This window comes from Podarcis erhardii (genome assembly GCF_964252035.2).
Source record: "Podarcis erhardii genome assembly, chromosome: 7".
NCBI lineage: Eukaryota > Metazoa > Chordata > Lepidosauria > Squamata > Lacertidae > Podarcis > Podarcis erhardii.
Genome location: NC_138511.1, coordinates 52480455 through 52501665, shown reverse-complemented (window position 1 = coordinate 52501665; position 21211 = coordinate 52480455). Strand labels below are relative to the sequence as shown.

The 21211-nt window shown below is 42.7% G+C and overlaps 1 protein-coding gene across 2 annotated transcripts in view; it reads left to right on the top strand.

The window, feature by feature from the left end:
• Positions 1 to 21211, top strand: part of SLC12A4 (solute carrier family 12 member 4) — a 60175-nt gene that overhangs the window by 12689 nt on the left and 26275 nt on the right. The window contains exons 2-3 of one of the 2 annotated variants that reach the window (XM_081871914.1): positions 14215 to 14309; positions 19646 to 19777. In XM_081871914.1, coding sequence (XP_081728040.1) covers positions 14215 to 14309; positions 19646 to 19777 — 227 coding nt within the window. Of the gene's footprint in view, positions 1 to 14214; positions 14310 to 15841; positions 15937 to 19645; positions 19778 to 21211 lie in introns of those variants that run through there. The other variant, XM_081871915.1, reaches the window with a different exon arrangement.

Here is a 21211-nt window from a genome sequence, read left to right as displayed (position 1 = left end):
AGGTGAGTCTCAAGTCTAGAGCAGTTTAAGACCACTGGGCTAGATGATGAAATGTTCTGGTTTCTGTTGTGTGTGTTCTTATTCTTTGCACACAGGATGCTTTGTAGGTTGTTGTTGTATTTAAAGGATTTGATTGGGATTGAGGACCTCTAGCCTGCTAGCCTAATTATGTCATATAATTTTCTTTCTTTTTTTTTAGTGTGGGATGTCTTAGGGGAATTTGTGTAGTTGGAAAATCTGCTTTTTAAAACACCCTGTTCCCAAGCATTTAGTCGGCGCTGTGAGTTAAACCAGAGCCTAGGACTTTCCAATCAGAAAGTCGGCGGTTCGAATCCCCGCAACTGGAACCTGTTGCTCGGTTCCAGCTCCTGCCAACCTAGTAGTTCGAAAGCATGTCAAAGTGCAAGTAGATAAATAGGTACCACTCCGGCGGGAAGGTAAACGGCATTTCTATGCGCTGCTCTGGTTCACCAGAAGTGACTTAGTCATGCTGGCCACATGACCCGGAAGCTGTATGCCAGCTCCCTCGGCCAGTAAAGCAAGATGAGCGCCACAACCCCAGAATCGGTCACAAGTGTACCTAATGGTCAGGGGTCCCTTTACCTTTACCTACAATTACCAAATCCATACACATGAGCAAAGGTATCCAATGTACCCATGTAGGGATTTTTCAGGAGTTCTTTACTTCTGCAGTTTTCAAACACCCTTCATGCATAGTTTTTATGTGCCTTGTTTTGTCTCCGCAGATAGGCTGGTATTCAGCAGTCAATCCTGGAGTTATCAGCAGTCATGGGGGATTTGAGGGATGTGGCCACCTGCAGTGATATTTCAGGTCCTTTCCTTGATTTGGACCACTTTCTGGTTAGAGAGGCCACTGCAATCTGCCCCATTCAGTACACTATGTTTTTCCATGCCTCAGTCATCATCAGCTCCCCCATCGCTAGCCATATAAACTAATGAGACCTTTGTAGAAATTTCTGTCCAAGAGGCATAGCTACCAAAGGAGAAAACTACAATGAGGATTAGTTTCTTGCAGTGGCCTTAAGGCCATTGTGTTTCATGCACATGGAAACCTCCCAATGTTAGTGTTTTCAGGACAAAAATGAATGCTCACGCTGTACTTCTCACATGGCAGGGGATTTAGCTCTTTGCAGGAAACAAGGCCTGTGTGAAGTGAGGTGTTGTGTGTCTGTCTGTCTATACATCTGGATGCAAGTTTTGTGTGATCAAAGCCTCACCTCATATTCACATTTCGAAAACAAGGCATTTGTTTTGCTGAGCTGTGTTAATTCTCCAAGAGGGCTAACTTGTTGAGGCTTGCTGTTGCATAGTTTAAATTGCTGAAATAGGAGCCCAAGAATGTGTTGTGTTAAAGAGAGAGAGAGAGACTTCAGCATGTTAATTGCAGTTGCCCTATCCAATATTTGCAAAACTCCTGTTGCTTCTTGGGGAAACTGAGGAGGAGATTGAGTGATGTTTTGGCTAGAGTGGTCCATGCTTCTCCTATAGGTGGGGCTCACAGCAGGCATGCAGTGCCTGTCCCCCCGCCCCCTGCTAAGGCACATTTGTGTTGCATGATGCAGCATTCCAGAACCAGCTCCAACATGCTTGTCTATCACTTGATTTCTTTGCCACAAGCATTGAATGTGTGAACTGTCTTCATCAAAAAGTATTGTGTATTGATACGGTACTGATGCAAAAATTATGTCTGTGGTGTTGGAACTCTGATGGCTGGTTTGTGCATTCAAGTCATTCAAGTTAGCCTTTGCTAACCTGGTTTACTTGGGTGAAAATGAGATCATCCTTGAAGTCTTAAATTGCAAGAGCTGGCAAGCCTGTGGTTGAATCCCTTTTGTATTCTTCCACATTCTGGTAGCTTTTGATAGCAGCATCATGTCTGATGGAATTCACTTGTCTGATGGTCTACGGCCAGCAGCAAACCTTGGCGCCTCAAATTTCAGCGATGCCAAAATTCACCCTCCCGTGTCTCATCTTTCATTCAACATCATAGTTGTGGCGTCCCAAAGGCTCCATGCCTAGTGCACTCCCCTAAATCTGTCTTCTGTGGCAAACTTAAATAGCATTCTGGCAACCAGCCTAGATGTACAAAAGCTGTTATGATTGTTATTATTTTAGGAAGATGCCAGAGAGTGTCACATAAAACCTGCATGGTCATAGCATGGATAGCAGCCAAACAAGCCAAGTGGACACCTTGCATTGCACTCTGCAATGTTGGCATGGATGGGCAGGCAGTCTGGTAATGGGCTTATTTGCATGACTTTGGTTTGGATGCCATTCATTGGCTTAGGCTCCCTAAAATGTGTATACCTTTAAACACAGGAGTGGGTATGCTGTGGCCCAGCAAATAATAATAACAAGGGACATTAAGGAGGTGTATAAGATTGTGCCAGCTGTGGAGAAAGAGAAGATTTTCTCCCTCATAATGCTAGAACCCGTGAATATCCAAGGAAGCTGAATGCTGGAAGAGGAAGTAGGTCTTCACAGCCCATAGTCATCCATCAACTTGGATGACTTTAAAAAAGGATTAGATGAACTGATGGAACATAAGGCCATCAGTTGATGCTAGCCACAAAGGCCTTTACTGTTACGAGGCAGAATTTCTCTGAATGCCAGTTGCTGGAAATCACAAGTGTGGGGAGTGCTGAAGGTCCTGCTTGTGGGCTTCCCATGGGCATCTTGTTGGCAACTATGTGAACAGGATGCTGGACTAGATGGGCCTTTGACCCGATCTAGCAGGGCTCTTAGACTCAGATGTTGCTAGACTCCAGCGCAAGCCAGCCTAGCCAGTGGTCAAGGAAGACGGGAGTTGTGTTTCATCAACATCTGGATGGCCACAGGTTTTGCCATAAAACATCAGCCCAGTTGATGAGTATATGCATGTGTCCTCTTCCCCACCCCCCAAATTATTGCTCAACTCTTCAGCATTCTTTTTGCTTGACTGACCAGAAGGAGCCGTCTCTCCTTGGTGATGGTTTGGCAAAATGCCCAGCAGAGGATTAGCCACCCAAAAAGAAAGAAAGGAAATACCTTTCCCCTGCAGATGCTGTTGGGCTGCCGCTTTCATAATTCCTGACAGCTGGCCATGATGGCTGGGGATGGTGGGGGTTGGAGTCCAAGACTGGAGAACTCAGATCTGGAGGACCACAGGTTCTGTACCCCTAATGACTAGCCAATGGTTTGGCAATTTTGACTTGTTTTGTAGCTGTCTTACTATTTGTAGCTTCTCCAAGGAAGCCTAGGAAACTGGGATTTGTTTTCTTAGAGATCTCCAGCTACTCCTGAAGACCTTCTGAAGTGGTGTTGTATTGAGTCCTGCCTTTCCATTAGCATCTACAGTGGTGCCTCGCAAGACGAAATTAATCCGTTCCGTGAGGCTCTTCGTATAGCGGTTTTTTCATCTTGCAAAGCAAGCCCATTGACAGCTTAGCGGATTAGCGGTTTAGCGGCTTTTAGCGGATCAGCTGCTAAGCGGCTTAGCGGCTTAGGAAAAGGGGGGGGAAGGGGGGAACCCGCAGGAACTCGCAAGACATTTTGTCTTGCGAAGCAAGCCCATAGGGAAATTCGTTTTGCGAAGCGCCTCCAAAACGGAAAACCCTTTCGTCTAGCGGGTTTTCTGTCTTGCGAGGCATTCGTCTTGCGGGGCACCACTGTACTGTAATACACAGTGGCTCTCCAAAGGTTCAGGCAGAAGGATTCTTCTTTACCTAGCTCTGCTACTTGATATAATTTCAGCTGGAGATACCAAAGACTGAAGCTGAGCCCTAATGCATGCAGAGGGTGTGCTCTTGGCACTTGTGAACATTATTTACCAAATCACAAGGTTGTCCTGTATCTTTCCCCAACCGTCTATTCCGCTTTGGGGCGGGGGGGGGGGGGATCGGTTGTCTTGCTTTGGAAAGCATAACCCTCTTGGCTTGTGTGCACTTGCATCTTTCTGTTATCTGTAAAATGTAATTTTATCTTTATCTGGGAGCTATCACCATTCAGAAAGGGATTTATTTGCACTGTAGGTATGCTGTTTCTGCATACCACAAGGCAGCAGGTGCTGGTCTATTAGGGCAAGCGACCTACCCCACCAACCTCAGTTTGTTCTCAGCCAACCCCCCCACCTGTCTGCCAGTTTCCTTCCTCCTCCCTTGTCTTGGTGCTGCCATTATATAATACAATAGGGAGGAGGGGGGCAAAAATAGAATAAGCTGTTGTTGGCTCTGACTGCATCTCTGCCTTCCACCCTGGGTACTAGCCACCACTGCCACAAGGCTTTAGATTTCAGTGACCACTGAAACATCTTCTGTCATCTTCTTTAATACAGTGGTACCTTGGGTTACATACGCTTCAGGTTACATACGCTTCAGGTTACAGACTCCACTAACCCAGAAATAGTACCTCGGATTAAGAACTTTGCTTCAGGATGAGAACAGAAATCGTGTGGCAGCGGCGTGGCAGCAGGAGGCCCCATTAGCTAAAGTGGTGCTTCAGGTTAAGAACAGTTTCAGGTTAAGAATGGACCTCTGGAACGAATTAAGTACTTAACCCGAGGTACCACTGTAGCTCATGTTTGGCAGTGAGGCTTGGAGGGGTTACACCATCAGGGTCATATTGGTTTTGATTTCGCCTGATGATCCGGAGCCCTATGTAGTGTGCTTGGCTGATCAATACCATGCAGCTGTGCAGCCGGTAGTCAGAGACTGTTGGTGTCCATTCCAGGGAAGTACACAACTGAATCTGTTTTGCTTTTGTTCTTGGCACCCTGGTGCTTCACAAATACCTGGTGCTAAATGTGGTCTAAAGGACTGGAAGGAGAAGGAGAATGGTGAGCCCCGTTGCAGAGAAAGGCAAAGGGTTCTTGCTGAGGGGTAGGTATTCCTTGATTTGGGACCTGTAATATTTCTGTGGTTTGGTCTTTCTTTCTTTCTGAAGCAGAGTTGTTTCTCTTGTAGAATCCTTCAGGTGGCAGCATTTGAAATGGGTAGTTATTGATTCCTTTTGTTTTTCGTTCCCATTTTTGGAAATGCTTCATTTCAGAAAATTAGCTATAGCGTGTGTATTGAACACAATGCACCTCGAAGGTTGGTGGGCTCTCCTTCACCGGAGATTTTAAAGCGGAGGTTGGAAGACCATCTGTCAGGGATTCTTTAACTGTGATTCCTGCATTGCAGGGACTTGGACTAGATGAAGCTTGGGGTCCCTTCCAACTTAACAATTCTGTGATTCTATAGTTGGGCAATTGGAATGGGTATGATACCTGCCAGATCTAAAATTGAAGTTGTAAATAACTTCTGCATGTGCTGAGCACAGTTCTTCAGACATGCTAAAATAAGCATGCTGCTAGTTTTCAGTGCCTTCAATATATAATGCAAGGGTAGCCTACTGGACTACTGTATCTTAAAATACATTCAATCACCCTAAACTGTGTGTGATGTTTTAATTTGTTGGAAGCCGCCCAGAGTGGCTGGGGCAACCCAGATAGATAGGCGACATATAAATAATCAATTATGATTATCAAAATAATAATATTAAAGCTTTGAACTTGTCTGAATGTTTTGTAGACACATTTATTCAAGCTTGTGTTTGGTTGAATTGTCCTTCACTTGGAAAAATCCTTAGCTGCTGTTGTGATGTGTTGTAATTACATTTTCGTGTGTTTTAAGAATCTTGTAAACCAGCCCTGGACAGACTTAAGGCTTGTTAGATCTTTCCTCTAGAGCAGGCATCCCCAAACTCTTCCCCCCAGATGTTTTGGGACTACAATTCCCATCATCCCTGACCACTGGTCCTGTTAGCTAGGGATGATGGGAGTTGTAGTTCCAAAATATCTGGAGGGCCGAGTTTGGGGGTGCCTGCTCCAGATGCACCAACTAGAGCATGGTGTAAAAGACATTCACTTAGAAGGAAAGATTCCTGAGTCCCAAAGTCTCTTTTGAGCACCAGAAAGTAATGGAGCTTACTACAGTCTTATTACTGCACGAAATTTCCTCTTTTCTCTACCCCACCCCAAGCTTTCTTCATTGCAGCAGTATAATTTTTTGGGGGGGGGCAGTTGTTTTTGTTACCATTGTTAAGGACCCATTGTTGGGAGGCCAATTCTTTTTGCTGTATTCCAAGTCACTCAGAGATCTGCCAGTAGTTCCTGATCTCCCATCTTCATACTCCAGTTGTAAAGTGCCTTGTGACGGCAGTGTGCCCTGAAAAACCTTTAACTTTAAAAAATCTAGCATTTAAACCATCCTGCACAGCTCAATCATAGCTATACATTACATGTCAAGTCAGAACTCAGTTCCGTTACATTTAATGGGGCTTCCAGGTAAGTAGGTGTAGGATTGCAACCAAAATACACTTAATGGCATATGAATTATTATTTTTCAGCCCCAGTCAAATATTTTAGTTGAGTTACTTTTGGCTATTGCATAAATTTTTTAAATATTTTCAAGAGAGAGAGGTCACAAGTCTTGGGCTTGGTTAGGTAATAATAACAAACCATGTGAGGTAGCCCTTAATTCCTTAAATGAAATTCTGTTGTGTTTAATAATCCTTTTTTTAAAAAGGCAAAAGGCAAATGATTTGCCCATGTGTTGGCAACTGCATTTCCTAAAGTTAAGACACAAATGCCTCAGGCTTCCAGTAATTGATTGGTCTATTCTGAAGCAAAATTCAATATTGCTAATGAAGATCAAACTCTTGACGTCAGCTCGCTTTGGAGAACTTACATATGTTGCAGCTGGAATCATTGACTGAAGTTGGCTTAAACCCTTGTTATAGGAAGGAATGGGAAAGTGAGTCACAAACGACCTTTTCACACATTCCATGTCAACAAATCCGAGTTTGCCATGGAGTGTGTGCTCAATAGGGAATCCCAGCCACTCCAAAGGTATGAAGCAAATATGCTTTGTACAATTCATTCTTTACATTTTGCCACCTCTCATAGTTTTACAAAGGCAGCTTTTAAAATGCTGAAACAAATGAGAACAGGGTTGTTAGTCATGCTCAGGACAAGACCCATCAAAATTAAACGATACGACTAACTTAGGTCCATTAATTTCAGTGGATCTGCTGTGAGTATAACTTAGCTGACTGCAACCCATAAGCAATACATTTTTCTGTGAAATCTGGAGATGCTGGGGATTGAACTTGTGTACTACTGCATGCAAACTTTACTGTTGAGCTATGGTCCTTCCCCAAATATGGTCTAGTTGCCAGTGTGCCCCCTGGCCTTGTAATATATCATGTGAGGCATGCTAAAGGCTAGTCCTGAGATTGGTTCTAAAAATGAAAATTGCTAAAGACGCCAATGTCTTTGGTGGTGGGATGGTAAAAAGGGAATCCTTTCTGGGCGGCTGCCAGCACTCCACAAAGCTTACACGCTCCTCATGATCATTTCACCCTGCATATTCTTAGAATGCTTGTATAGAAGACAGCTGAAGGTGCTTGAAGATGAGTGACTTCACGACTTGTGAACACACAGTTGTCTTGTTTCTCTTGTATTTGCAAGTTTAGCTGGATGCTTTTAAGGTGGTTTTCCTGTTGAGTGTCTGGAGAAGTTAAATAACACCTGACAGCTGGAATAGTGAAAAAAAACACACCATTACATAAGAAAGTCATGGTTTTTCTTGCTTGAAAAAATTAATCGGTTACAAAGCATTTATCCAAATACAGGGGGAGCTGGCCTTGAAACGTGTTAACTTTTAAGCTTTATGAGCTGAAGCAATTGTGAAATGTGCAGATTAGTCAGATATTTAACTGAAGGTGATCTTGATTAATGAATGTTTCTGCCAGGGTAGTAATGTACTCCCACTGAGAATATAACAATTCATCTAATGCGCTGTCTGCAATGCCCAAATCAACATATTGATGGAGATTAAAATAGGATGTCCTTGCTGTGAACTTGACTTTAAACCTTTTGACTCTGGAGCTGACAGTGGAGGAATTTGGAACTTATGGGAGTGATTTGAAAAGAGCAAAGAGAAAGCACATGTTTAGACAGAGAACCACATATCATCAAAGGCCACCTTGTAAATAAGCATACACAGGCTACTAGCCCTTAAACACTTTAACCTGGCTGCATTTCCTATAATACAGTATTTCCCAACCTGTAGGTTGCAAACCTTGTGCAAGTGGGTCAGAGTAAGTACATCAAAAAATGATTAATGCTATTAATCCTTAACAGGTGTGATGAATACCATTTACAACTGAACATTGGAAAGGCTAGAGCCTTATATTTCAACACTTGGGAGCCACTCTCTGGTGGTTGGCAGCAGATCTGATGACAGCATGCTACAGGGTGCTCATACAGAGAACTGTTTTGATCGACTATTACAGCTTGCCTCTGATGTACAGGTGCCAAAGGCAGCATGTATGAGCACCTTCTGGCCAACTGCCAGCTGCTATGCCGCCAGGATTGAGGCAAGGATGATTTGAAGTCTGCTCAGTTGAAATAAGAAATAATATATTCCCCATGTGTATCAGTCATGATCCGAGACTGACGGACAACCATCAAACACCACCCACATTGACCTACCCATTGGCAAATGCAAGCTCAGTCGTTCCTCTAGTAGTTGCCAAAATGGACTAGTGAATAAAACTATTTAAAAATATCCATAGTTCATTATATCTAACACTGCTGGTATAAACATATATTTTTGGAATAAATTTGTATATCTTTATGGAGCAATATCCTGCAGTCAGATAGTTCCTGTTCTTACATTACCCAAACTCTGAATAATTCTGCAAGTACAAAGTTAAATATTTCAACAAATTCCTCATGAACAGGGGTATTAACCAACTTTTGGTTAGATGGTTCAGGTAAGTTATAAATCAGCAAACTTGCAGTTAAAATGCTTGAAACTGAGGGTTGCTGCAGATGTATGGTCCAGAATTCACGTGACAATAAAGAACTTTGCAGAGTACACAATTAAATTAAGGAATTCACTTCCAGAATGTATAGTGACGGCCGCCAACTTGGATAGCTTTAAAAGAGAATCAAATTCATAGAGGATAAGGCTCTCTTCTACCTCCCCTCTTGAAGGCAGCATGCCTCTGAATGCCACTTGCTGGGAGGGCAGGAAGAGTGCTGCTGCTCTCAGGTCCTACTCGGGGGGCTTCCCATAGGCATCTAGTCGGCCACTGTGAGAACAGGATGCTGGACTAGATGGGCCACTGGCCTGATCCAGCAGGGTTCTTCTTATGTTCTTATCAGAGTCTACTGGTAGATCTCTGTGATTTTCAGTAGGTTCTCTGGCAAGGCTCTCTGACTTCCAATTTCTTTACAGCATGGGTAGGCAAACTAAGGCCCAGGGGCCAGATCCGGCCCAATCACATTCTCAATCCTGCCTGTGGATGGTCTGGGAATCAGCATGTTTTTACATGAGTAGAATGTGTGCTTTTATTTAAAATGCATCTCTGAATTATTTGTGGGGCAGAGGAATTCGTTCATTTTTTCCCTTCCAAAATATTGTCCAGCTCCCCACAAGGTCTGAGGGACAGTGGACTGGCCCCCTGCTGAAAAAGTTTGCTGACCCCTGCTTTACAGCAACAACTAAAATGCTCCACCCCCCCCCACCCCCCAAATGAAGCTGCTGAAGCAGAATTATGTCCGGCGAGCTGGAGAAACCAGGAGTAGATGTGTCTGTGAACAAACTTGTGAGCTTTGTTCTGGTACTGAACACCAATTCCTGAGTTGAGCATGAGCTCAGAGGCAATGTGTTCAATACTTTTTAGTTTACATATGTTTGCTTGTCTCACCATTGCATCTGGCTGTAGCTGGTGAACCTTGTAAACAAAAAACAAAACAAACAAACAAACAGATTAGATCATGCATGCCTGAATTCTACTCTGCCTCTCTGGAATACTTCAGCTTTTTGTGAGGATGTCTGAAATTTTGCCTTGATGACTATGTGGGATGGGGCCTCCTGTTCTGCCATTTCCACAATCAGTCAGAATGCTGACAGGTTTAAAAATCATCCAATCAAAAGGAGGGCAAGATATTTCTTTATTAGCAGTTATACTGCTATTCTACTTTAATAGTCGAAGGTTCCATTTCCTCCTTGTATTTCATTTGGAAGCAGGCAAGCATAATTTCTCCTGGCCGAGAGCCATCTAAAACAATCCTGAATAGATTGCAGGGTTTTTTTGTTTGTAAAGCAAACAAATTCAGAGTATCAGGTTCTATAACTAAGTAACCAAGTAAAGATACTACTGTGTAGAAGCTAATGGGAAACTTGACTCTCTTTTTTTATGTTGTTGTTGTTGTTTAGTCGTTTAGTCGTGTCCGACTCTTCGTGACCCCATGGACCAGAGCACGCCAGGCACTCCTATCTTCCACTGCCTCCCTCAGTTTGGTCAGACTCATGTTTGTATCTTTGAGAACACTGTCCAACCATCTCGTCCTCTGTCGTCCCCTTCTTCTTGTGCCCTCAATCTTTCCCAACATCAGGGTCTTTTCCAGGGAGTCTTCTCTTCTCATGAGGTGGCCAAAGTATTGGAGCCTCAGCTTCACGATCTGTCCTTCCAGTGAGCACTTTAAGGCATATCAAAGTGGCTTTAATTCTTAACTCTGAAAATAATTATCTGTGAGGCAGAATGGATCCCGTGCCAGTTGGCTAGTTGGGTGTACAGATCGCTGTTACTACTGTTGTTTTTTAATCTTGCGATTTCTGAAAATATTATTTTGAAATTTGGACACAGCTGGTGGGACTCGAATTGAGCAAAGTCCAGGTTTAGTGACAAAGAGTGGATTTGAAAGACTGAAATCTACATTTAAAGTTGCAGAGCTCCCCTATAATTTATCAGCATTTGTATAATACTTGCACCAGAAAACATTCTAGGCTCTTCAGATTTGTTATCTCAGTAAAGCAGGCCACTGTTTTCACCCCTTTATTTTAGATGTGTAACTGAGACTGACTGAAGAGTGGCAGCCCTTAAGTCAATTAGTGAGTTGGCTGGGCTGGGCTGGGCTGGGCTTTTCTGGGTCACTTTGATTTTCCTTATAACAAAAACTTAAAGCTAGAAGTTCAAATCTGTGCTGAAGTTGGAATTTCAAAGTTTTTGATCAAGATTTTCTTACAATTCTTGGTACAGCCCTTCATAACAGGTGCAATTCCAAATGCAAGTTGTTTTTAACATTAATTACATATCCTTTAAAGTCAATGGGATGTATGCTGCAGGGTGGCACATTCTGAGAAGTATTAGTACTTATTGAAGTGTTTTCCAGAGCAATCTGACTCAGGGGCCATAGGATTTTATGGATCTCCCTCTGTGGATAGAGGAAGAGGTCTGCCCTCGAAGGTCTCCTCCTGGCCTCTGCAGGAAGGGCCGTTGTCAATGCTAGAGCAGAGATGGGAAAAGAGGGTGTTCTGAGAGAGTGTTTGGAGTACATCAGGGTGCAACTAAAATCCCCCGGGCACCCAGAAGAAGATAAGTATGCTGTCTCTAGGGCTGGTTTATTCCTATTCCCTCCCATTGGGAACAGTGAGGTGGAAAATACTTTTTTAAAATGCCACTGAAAGTGGGAGAATTCCACTCCACTCCACTTCTGCCCTGCTGGTGTGATCCCAGGAAAATTTGGATTGGTTTGGCCGCCACAGCAACTTCATATCACAGCCTCATAGGATTGTGGATCTCCATCAGTGAGGTTCATCTGGCACCTTCACTGACAACTTTTTGGCACCAGGTAAAAAAGTTTTTCCCACCAGGGTTTTAATAGACGAGGATGATTTTGCTGCTAACTTGCTGCCAAAGCTTCCTGCAGCTGTTAGAGTTGTGGTTTTTTTGCATATTTTTGTGAACTGTTTGTGCTTTTATATGAATATCTCAATATCACCATGTATTTGTTTTTTTAAATTGTTGTAAGTCTCTTGGCAGCAAGGAGCTAACAAATATAATAAATAATAATAATCACTAAATTAGGTTTAAAGACAAGTAAAAGCAAGGAGGAAGTGTAACATCAAAGAAAATGTTGACAAAATGTCATTTTGGGTAAATTGTTGTCCTTAGCACAGCCTTTTAACTTTGCTGTAAAAAATAAAAATAAAAATTCTTCTTTGGCATGTGACTCCGGTGAGATGACTGTGCAAGGAAACTTGTCAAGACTGGTGGGCCCCAAATGTCATTAGTTTTGCCACAGTTAGGTTAGGTTTTGGAATATTATGTATTCCTTCCTTAAAAAAAAAAAAGTCCGGAAGTTATTTAGCACAACTGTTTTCTTTCTCTCTTGCTGCTTTCTGTCCACTTGTTTCCCTTAATTGTGGCAGGGGACAGCCACCTCCTGAAGTAATGTCAAAATATCAGAATTGTGCATGATTTTTATATAATTGTGCAATCAATAAGGGTCGAACTGTGCTCATTCAGTGAGTTGGTAAGCTTTGTTTCTTGGCTGTTCCATTGTTGGGGGTTATCATGTCTGCTTTTTCCTTCATCCTGCTACCACTCATCTCTGCACATAGAAAACTAGCATATAAAGGGTAACACTAGATGCACTCGTTTCTATGTGTAGGATGTTCCAGGGGAGGCACAGCAGGTGTGGGGTGACTAGCTTTTCCTCTGCCTGCTCCTCAGTGGATTCAATTTCTTAAGCCCTGTTTTCTGTTGGACATAAAGTCTCAGACCTGTGTTTTTCAAACTGAGCTTTGGGGAAAGTTTATAAAAGCTTTCTCAAATTGAAGATCAGTGATGCCAGGCAAGCTTCCCTAAAAGTGTTTTGTCATTACCATTTTCCCCAAAAGGGGATATTTGGGTGAAACTTAAGGCATATCAAGGGACGCAGGTAGTGCTGTGGGTTAAACCACAGAGCCTAGGACTTGCCGATCAGAAGGTTGGCAGTTCGAATCCCCGTGATAGGGTGAGCTCCCATTGCTCGGTCCCTGCTCTTGGCAACCTAGCACTTCGAAAGCACGACAGGAAGGTAAACGGTGTTTCCGTGCACTGCTCTGGTTCGCCAGAAGTGGCTTAGTCATGCTGGCCACATGACCCGGAAGCTGTACGCCGGCTCCCTCGGCCAATAAAGCGACCCCAGAGTCAGCCACGACTGGACCTAATGGTCAGGGGTTCCTTTACCTTTAAGGCATATCAAAGGGCACAGGTGGGCAACTTTCAGCCCCAAAACTTACTTTGAGACTCTTGAGTCTGCCCCATTCTTCCTTTCCATAAGTGTTCCTTCTTTGTTTTCCTGCTTCTATTTTCCTGGCTTTCTAAATTGTGTGTTCCTTCTTTTTCCATGTAGTTTCATAAAAAACTGGAAGGGGCTATATCTACCCCCCACCCCCAATTGTACATATTGAGGGAGGAGGAAAAGATTACTTCCACATCCTTTCCAGGACCATAACTGTTTTGAACTTTTGTATAAATAAAACATACATAACCTGTATACAATCATACCTTGGTTGTCAAACGCCTTGCGACTCAAACATTTTGGCTCCCATACGCCACAAACCCAGAAGTGAGTGTTCCGGTTTGCTAACATTCTTTGGAACCCGAACGTCCAGCATAGCTTCCGCGGCTTCCGACTGAGTTCAGGAAGCTCCTGCAGCCAATCGGAAGCCGTGCCTTGGTTTTCAAACGTTTTCAGAAGTCGAATGGACTTCCGGAATGGATTCTATTTGAGAACCAGGGTACAATTGTACTCTACAGTAACCCCATCAAATGCAGTGGGGATTATTTATGAATAGACCTGTAAAAGACTGAATATTCTAATCTGGGGCAGCTGATGGTAGAAATTGAAGGTGAGCAGGCTTTGTTTCAGATTGCTTAATCCAGAACACTTTTGTTTCTGCCTTCTCCCCCAGCATGTGGCCTCCCTCAACAGGAAAATGGTTGTCCACCCCTCTATAGGGTAATGACACCCCCTCTCACTCCTGCCCTGGCTAACGTTCCACATGTAGTGAGAGTCTGCACTAGATAGCATCCCAGCATGTTCTGCAGTGTGTGTGTGTGTGTGTGTGTGTGTGTGTGTGCGCGCGCACACACACACACACACACACACATGTACATTTGTCAGCTGAGAAATGTACATGTACATGTACATTTGTCAGCTGAGTTCTCCAATGGTAATAAATTTCTGAAAGCCATCAATTTTAAGATCACAGGCTGGTGGAAAAAGAAAATGAAACGATGAAAGTGAGCCAGTTATGTCTCTTCCTTTTCTCAGAATTATGAGGTTGTCTTCTTCCCCAAATGATCTAGAATCTTCTTTTCTTTCCACAGGCCATGGCAACCATAAAGAAAGCAGTCCCTTCCTCAACAATTCTGATCCTGGCAAAGGAGGAGATTATTATGACAGAAACTTGGCTTTGTTTGAGGTACGATAATAATAATAATTTTAAATCAACCTTGACTTTTTGTTCATTCTTCAGCTTCTTAGGGGTACCTAAACTATGTTCCCACCTAAACCATGTTACTCATAAGAGTGGGAAGCTGATTCTGACCCCATCTGCACTATACATTTAAAGCAGTATCATACTACTTTTAAACAGGGAATCCTGGGAGCAGCAGTTTGTTGTGGGTGCTGAGAGTTGTTAAGAGACCGCTATTACCCTCAGACAGCTACAATTCCCAGAGTCCACTGAGAAGCTGGATTGACTGGATTGACTTTGGAAATTGTAGCTCTGTGAGGGGAATAGGGGTCTCCAAACAACACTCAGCACTCCCAACAAACTTCAGTTTTGACAGTAGGAATAAACAACTACAGTTTCCAGGTTTCTTGACTGCTCTCCTCTGTACACCAATTGCTGGAATTCCAAATAGGAAGAGCGCTGATGCACTGAGGTCCTGCTTGTCAGCTTCCCTTGCACATCTGGTTGGCCATAGTGAGAATGGGATGCTGGATTAGGTGGCCCTTTGACCTGATTTAGCAGGGCTCATTTTATGCACAGGTGTTGCTGGATGCCAGCTGCTGTAAGCCCCAGCCAAGGAAGGGACAGCTTTCAGGGGAGAGGTGGCAGGTGGATGGATGTACTTAACCCCCCTTGCCCCATCAAGGATAAAATATGTTGAGCCACTTCCTCAAGTCTCTTTTCCCTGTGTATCTAAGTAGGTGGCTGTTGCGAAAGCCCACATGACCTTGGGGAATTGTTTCACCCTTGTTGCCAACTCTTCCTTCCCTTGCTTTAGCAGAGCCAGTGGAGCAATCTTTCTTGACAAGGAGCATAGGAACTACAGTCCTCTCATTTATCCCTGCAGCACTTGTTTCCACATTATCTAGGTTGTCTCAGTCCCCAGTATGCCTTTGGTTTCTCTGAATGCCTCTTCCCTATTATGTAGGCCCATACTGACTGCCCTGGCCCACTGTGGCAGTTTTAGGTGTGGTGGTTCCTCATCTGGAGCGATCCCAGAAAACCATGTCCTGTCCATGTCCATTTCCTATCTTGCTCTTGGAGAAATTCGTGGGCAGTCAAGTAGCTAAAGCAGCCTTTGCTAGATGTTTAGAACTACCAACTCTATCAGCTTCAGCCAACATGGCTTTGCTGGCTGGGGCTGATGGGAGCCGTAGTCCAAAATAACTGTAGGCACTAGGCTGAGCTAAAGAAGGCATTTTAAAATTCATGCAAGAGAGCACATAAACAAGTGCAAAGTTGACCTTTTCTGATCTGCATTTTCACAGCTTGAGTAAACTAGAGCCTTGCAAAGAAATCCAGCAGTTACTAGTCCACAGAAATTTTTATTAGGCATTTCCAGTTTTCCCCAGCCAGGTTGCTGTTGACAGGTCTGGAATGCCTCCTTTTAAAATGCAGCCTCAAAAAGAAGACAAGGCCTAACCCTGTAATGTCTTGTTGGCATTAGTCTTTTCAACCCAGAACCTTCAGTATTGCATCACAGAGGAGAATCCTCTGCCTGTGTTAGGTTTGAATAAGAGAATGCGGTGACCTTTCTGCCAAGGGATGTGTGGTCATGTCTCAAAATGAGTCCTGGGGAAATGGCTCTTCACAGGTTTGTGCCTTTGCTCTTGATATCCCATTAGTGAGGCAATTATTGGTGTGAGAGAGAACACAATAGAAAGTTTCAATTGACTTCTTTTTCTTTGATACTGTTAATGCCGGCAAAGGTTCATGTTTCAGTGGTAGATGGCATGCTTTGTTTGCCCATGTTACCAAGTTTAATCCCCAGCACCTCCAGCATTAAAAGAGGCAGACTTGAAATCTTGTAAATCTGTTGTCAGTCAGAGCAAACAGAACTGGGCTATTTGGACAACATGGCCGCCTATGGAACTGGTTCCTTTGTGTTCATTTGGTACAATGAATAAAAGAAAGAACTAATTTAATTAAAAGCTCTTTGGCAAAACACTCTAATGTAACTGAAACACCCCAGCAAAAAGATCTTAATTTAATGAAAGCTCCTTTAGCATTTTTTTATAATTACAAAAAAAAAATATTACTTTCACCTGTTGTTTACAGGCATCTGTCGGCCTTCGATGTTGGAAGTATTTGCAAGTGAATTGGGAAAATGTAAAACTATTAATCACACAAGGGTTTGTTTGTTTACTTGATTGAATTTTTAAAAATGCATTGTGGCATAACAGGTCTAGTCTTAGGCATGGATACCTCTTCTATACAAGACAAAACAGCAAATGTAATTTTAAAGTGGGGCTTTCAATCTGCAGTTCTGGTATTTGTATTAAAGATGATGATTTGGGAGGGACTATCCGATTTAGCTGACTGAAACTCCCCCCCCCCCCCTCGATTTTAACTTTTGTTTTTTAGGCTGCAAATCTATGGACACTTGCCTGGATGTGAGTCTCACTGAGACTTGCTTCTGAGCTGGAAGTATTGCACTGTAAACTGATTAATATGTTAAACATTGCAGCCCTAATTGAAACAGTTCCATTAGCTGGAGTTGGGGGCATTTACAGAAAGAGACGAAGCATATGGATGCAGGGCAGAAATGTTGCCAGATGGCTGCTCTACCTTTTGGGTACTGACTTTACTACAAAAGTTGAGAGTAGTTTTCTGCCTGTCTCTATAGAACCATGCCTCTGTCTCCTGCCAGGCCTTTTAAAAAATATATATTAAAAAATAGCAAGCAGCTGCTTCATCAGGTTTCAAGTGAGTTGCTCCATTTTGTACAAAGCATTTCCATGGAGATGGCCCTTCAGGTCTCCTGAGGTTGCCTCAGCAGGCCTCTCCTCAGTTCATTAGCTCCTTCAGAAGCTTCCCATTTGCTGTGAGGAATGTTCTACTTGGCTCCAGCAGTCGGCCCTTTTGTTTTTGTTTTGGGTGTGTTGCATTGTATTTTTTAAAAAACACATCTTTGTGGTAACTGTTGGGAAAGGTTGGCCGACTTGCTTGCTTTTTCAGCAAATGTCAGTTTGCTTCTTGAAAGCAAATCCTCCAGCAAACTTCTTTTGTTGAGCTATGCTTTGGTGTCCATTTAGCAGATCCTCTCAGCCAACATCCGGAGCCTCTGCAAATCCCATTTGTGGCATCAAAGACTGACAGGCAAGATGCCAGTACTGCGATGATGCGCCTGAGAGAATTAAGTTGTAAAAGTTCTAAAAGTAGGCCCATATTTTTATTTATTTAAAAGCATTGATAAACCACTTAAAGTCTCTTAAGTAGTGTATGACATAAAAATAAACAATATCATTAGAACAAAAATACAACCGAAAACCAGTAAAACAGTAGTATAAAAGCACATAAAAGTGTAAAAAAACAGGAATTCAAACAAATAATATTTTAAGGTAAGGGGTGAGCTAAATAAAGGAGCAGGAAATCAGTGCACAACAGCCAGAGCATAAACTACATGACTACATGTAACCAAATAGGTTGTCAGTTGTTTAATTGTATTGAAACAACTAAAAGTTTTGTGGCCCCTTAAAGACTATCATGTTTTATTATGACATAAAAACAGTTTCTTTTTCTTTTCTTTTTTCCTGCAATAGATTAACACAGGTATGCCTCTGGAAATGGTTCATTACATTTATTCTTAACATGACATGTTTTATTTTATCAAACTTAAACTGGAGGCCCAGTGCTTATCAGCTTTCCCAGTGTCTTTTGGAAGATAGTAAGGCCAGGAGCATGCTTATTACTTTGCAAACAGCTGAGTAGAATCCTGAAAGCAGGTTTTTCCTTACAGCTGCAGAAGTGTGTGTGTGTATGACTAGATAAGTCATTTATTTTTATTTGTAATGTCCGCAGAAAGTTCCGGAAGCAGGGCCTGGAAGTTTGCTGAGGGACTAGGCCTTCCTTGTCCCATGGGCCTCTTACAGTGACGGGTGTATGATATAGTTGCTTAGCAACAGCAGTATACTTTTACCCATATTCTTCCAAGCTGGGCATATATATGTGTGTGTGTGGTCTGCCATATATATACCCATATTCTTTCAGACCACATCAGTGAGTTTACCTGCAGGCTGAACTGGTGAGGGGAAACAAAGGCAGAAATGGGAAGATCTTTATTCAAATCTTTGCTTGGCTTCAAATTTGATAAGTTACACTGTGGAGCCTGCTGTCATTCTCCACCCAGACAACATTATTTTATTGGTTCTTCTTCGTTTGATCATTTTATCAGCTGTAAGTATCTGCCAGATGTTACACTAGAAGCAGCTTACAATAATAAATCATCAAAAACATTAAGGGTCAATAACCCTAAAACAGCATAAACAACTCAGAAGAACTTTGAATTGCCACTGAATTCCAGAGAAGAGCTGTGTTGGTCTGCTGCAGAAAGTTTTATGACACCTTCTTAAAACTTAACACATTTATTGTGGCCTGTGCCACAATTATACTTTGTGTAATTCTGTATGGAAAAATGCAAGAACAGTCAGTCAGCGCAGGTCAGAACCACCTGTAAGGAATGCTTTCTGTGTGAGAGGTCTTTAGCTGGTAGAGGAGGGTGGCTTTCTGGTTTAAATTCATTCATTCATTCATTCATTATTTAATAAAATTTATATGCTGCTTTTTTTAAAAAAAAAATACAACTCTGCTTAAAACATGCAAAAATAAAAATACTAGAACAGATTAAATTACCTCAACTTTCGAAGCACCTGAGTAGGTTTGTCTAAACAGAAATGTTTTTAGCAGGCATCGAAAAGCGTGCAGTGATGCTGCCCGCTTGATCTCAATAGGCAGGGAGTTAGAAAGTGTAGGCACTGCCATGCTAAACAATTGAGGAACGCTACACAAATGTGGAGTGGGTATTATGAGGTACCTGTTGTTGTTGTTTAGTCATTTAGTCGTGTCCAACTCTTTGTGACCCCATGGACCAGAGCACGCCAGGCACTCCTGTCTTCCACTGCCTCCTGCAGTTTGGTCAAACTCATGTTCGTAGCTTCAAGCACACTGTCCAACCATCTTGTCCTCTGTCGTCCCCTTCTCCTTGTGCTCCTTGTGACATCAGGGTCTTTTCCAGGAAGTCTTGTCTTCTCATGGTACCTGTAGTAGTGCCAATTCCGCCGACCGAGGTGGTTGGCAGGAAACGTGCAGAATAACAAGCTCTGAGACTTCATCAATTTGCAGGCAGCATGTTGGGGAGCGGTGCCCTCCATTATATGGAAACAATCCCATTTGTCTACTTCAAAGGCTGTTGTAACAATTTCTGAGGTCATATAAATGTAGTGCCTTGAGCACAGAAAGCCCTTTGTAAATGCTAAGTATTTACTGTCATTACTAAACCTCACCATCTTGTCTTTCCTTTGCAGGAGGAATTGGATATTCGGCCAAAAGTCTCTTCCCTGCTTGGCAAGCTGGTCAGCTACACAAATCTCACTCAAGGAGCAAAGGAGCATGAGGAAGCGGAAAGCACGGATGGGTCAAGAAAAAAAATATCAAAAGTATGTAGGGTTTTCCCCTCAATTAAAACAACTACAACTACTGCTTGTAGTAATATCTTCCTCCTCCTCCTCATTTATTCAATTTATACCCCACCCTTCCTCCCAAAGGAGCCCAACATCAATATCATTTTTTAAAAAAATTCTAGAAACAGTTGAAAACATTCTAAAACAATTTAAAATCATCATTTTTCTCTGCCGGTAATTTCAGGGTTGCCAGGTTCTGGCATAAAATGCCTGAGTAAACAGAAATATTTTAAAATTCCTCATGAAATTCAGTGAGGCTGAAAGGTGAATTGCAACTGAGAAGCCCTGTCACACACGTCAATGTCAGCTGGGTGGTGCCCCAGTGACAGTACCACCACCAAGGCTTCACCTGGCCATTGCAGGGTCTGAGATGATTGACATTGGGGAAGGTGCTCTTTTAGGTACCTGGGTCACTAGCCATTTAGGGCTTGGTACTATACATTTCAATTGGGCACAGTTCTTTGTTTTTGCTGTTTGTAGCATGATGTAGTAGCATTTTGCAGTGTTGAAATCCACACTAGTCATCAGTTAAGATCTCTTCAGCCCCCCCCCCCCGTGGGTTCTGTGCAGCCCATTTATGGGTCACACTTTTATAGATGCTTATTAATTCAGATGTCTGGGCTTAAGCTTAACCTCTATATCTATCATGGAATAACGATTCCCTTCTATGTTCAAGCCACAAAAGCTCAATATGTTTTAATTTCAAAGCAGAGGGCATTGATTCAGTTGTGATTCAGAACTATAGCAGCTATTTCTGTTATACAGAGAAATCAATGGAGGTTTTAGTCAATTTTGTCCCCTGGAGTTTGTTTGAGAGACTATTAATTGTGAATAATTCTCCACATTTGTGAACAACAGGCTTCTCTCACCCTAAAGGTCAGCAAGCAGAGTCTCCTTCCTATGCCTATCCCTTCCACCTGACAAGGCAAATAAACACACACACACACACACACACACACACACACACACAGGCAGGTTTGGAAGGGAAAAGCAGTCTTTTGAAAACTAGAAGCTGTGCTGCAGTTTAGACCCTAGACACAAGTTCTATTGTGTGTTTAGTGTTTGTAAGACATAGCAGGATCCTTTTGGCCAAAACCCAGAATGAACAACTTTGATTATTATACTTTTGTTCAGTAATCAAATTCAAGTAAATTCAGGTTGTTTCATATACAGTAGACCCACAACTTACACGGAGAGGGCAAGTACCTGAGCCACCCACTGCACTTTCCTACAAGAGAGAAGCTATTTGCAACTGTTCAGAACAGAACAGAGGGAGATTGTCCAATTCCGGCACCCAGTGAAATGCAAGGATCTCTGAGGTGGCACATTTTATGTAGGAAAGTCATGTTTAATGTCAGAAAGGCTGAGCCAGTGCAAACAGGGAATGGGCAGAAAGAGCAATCCTTGTGT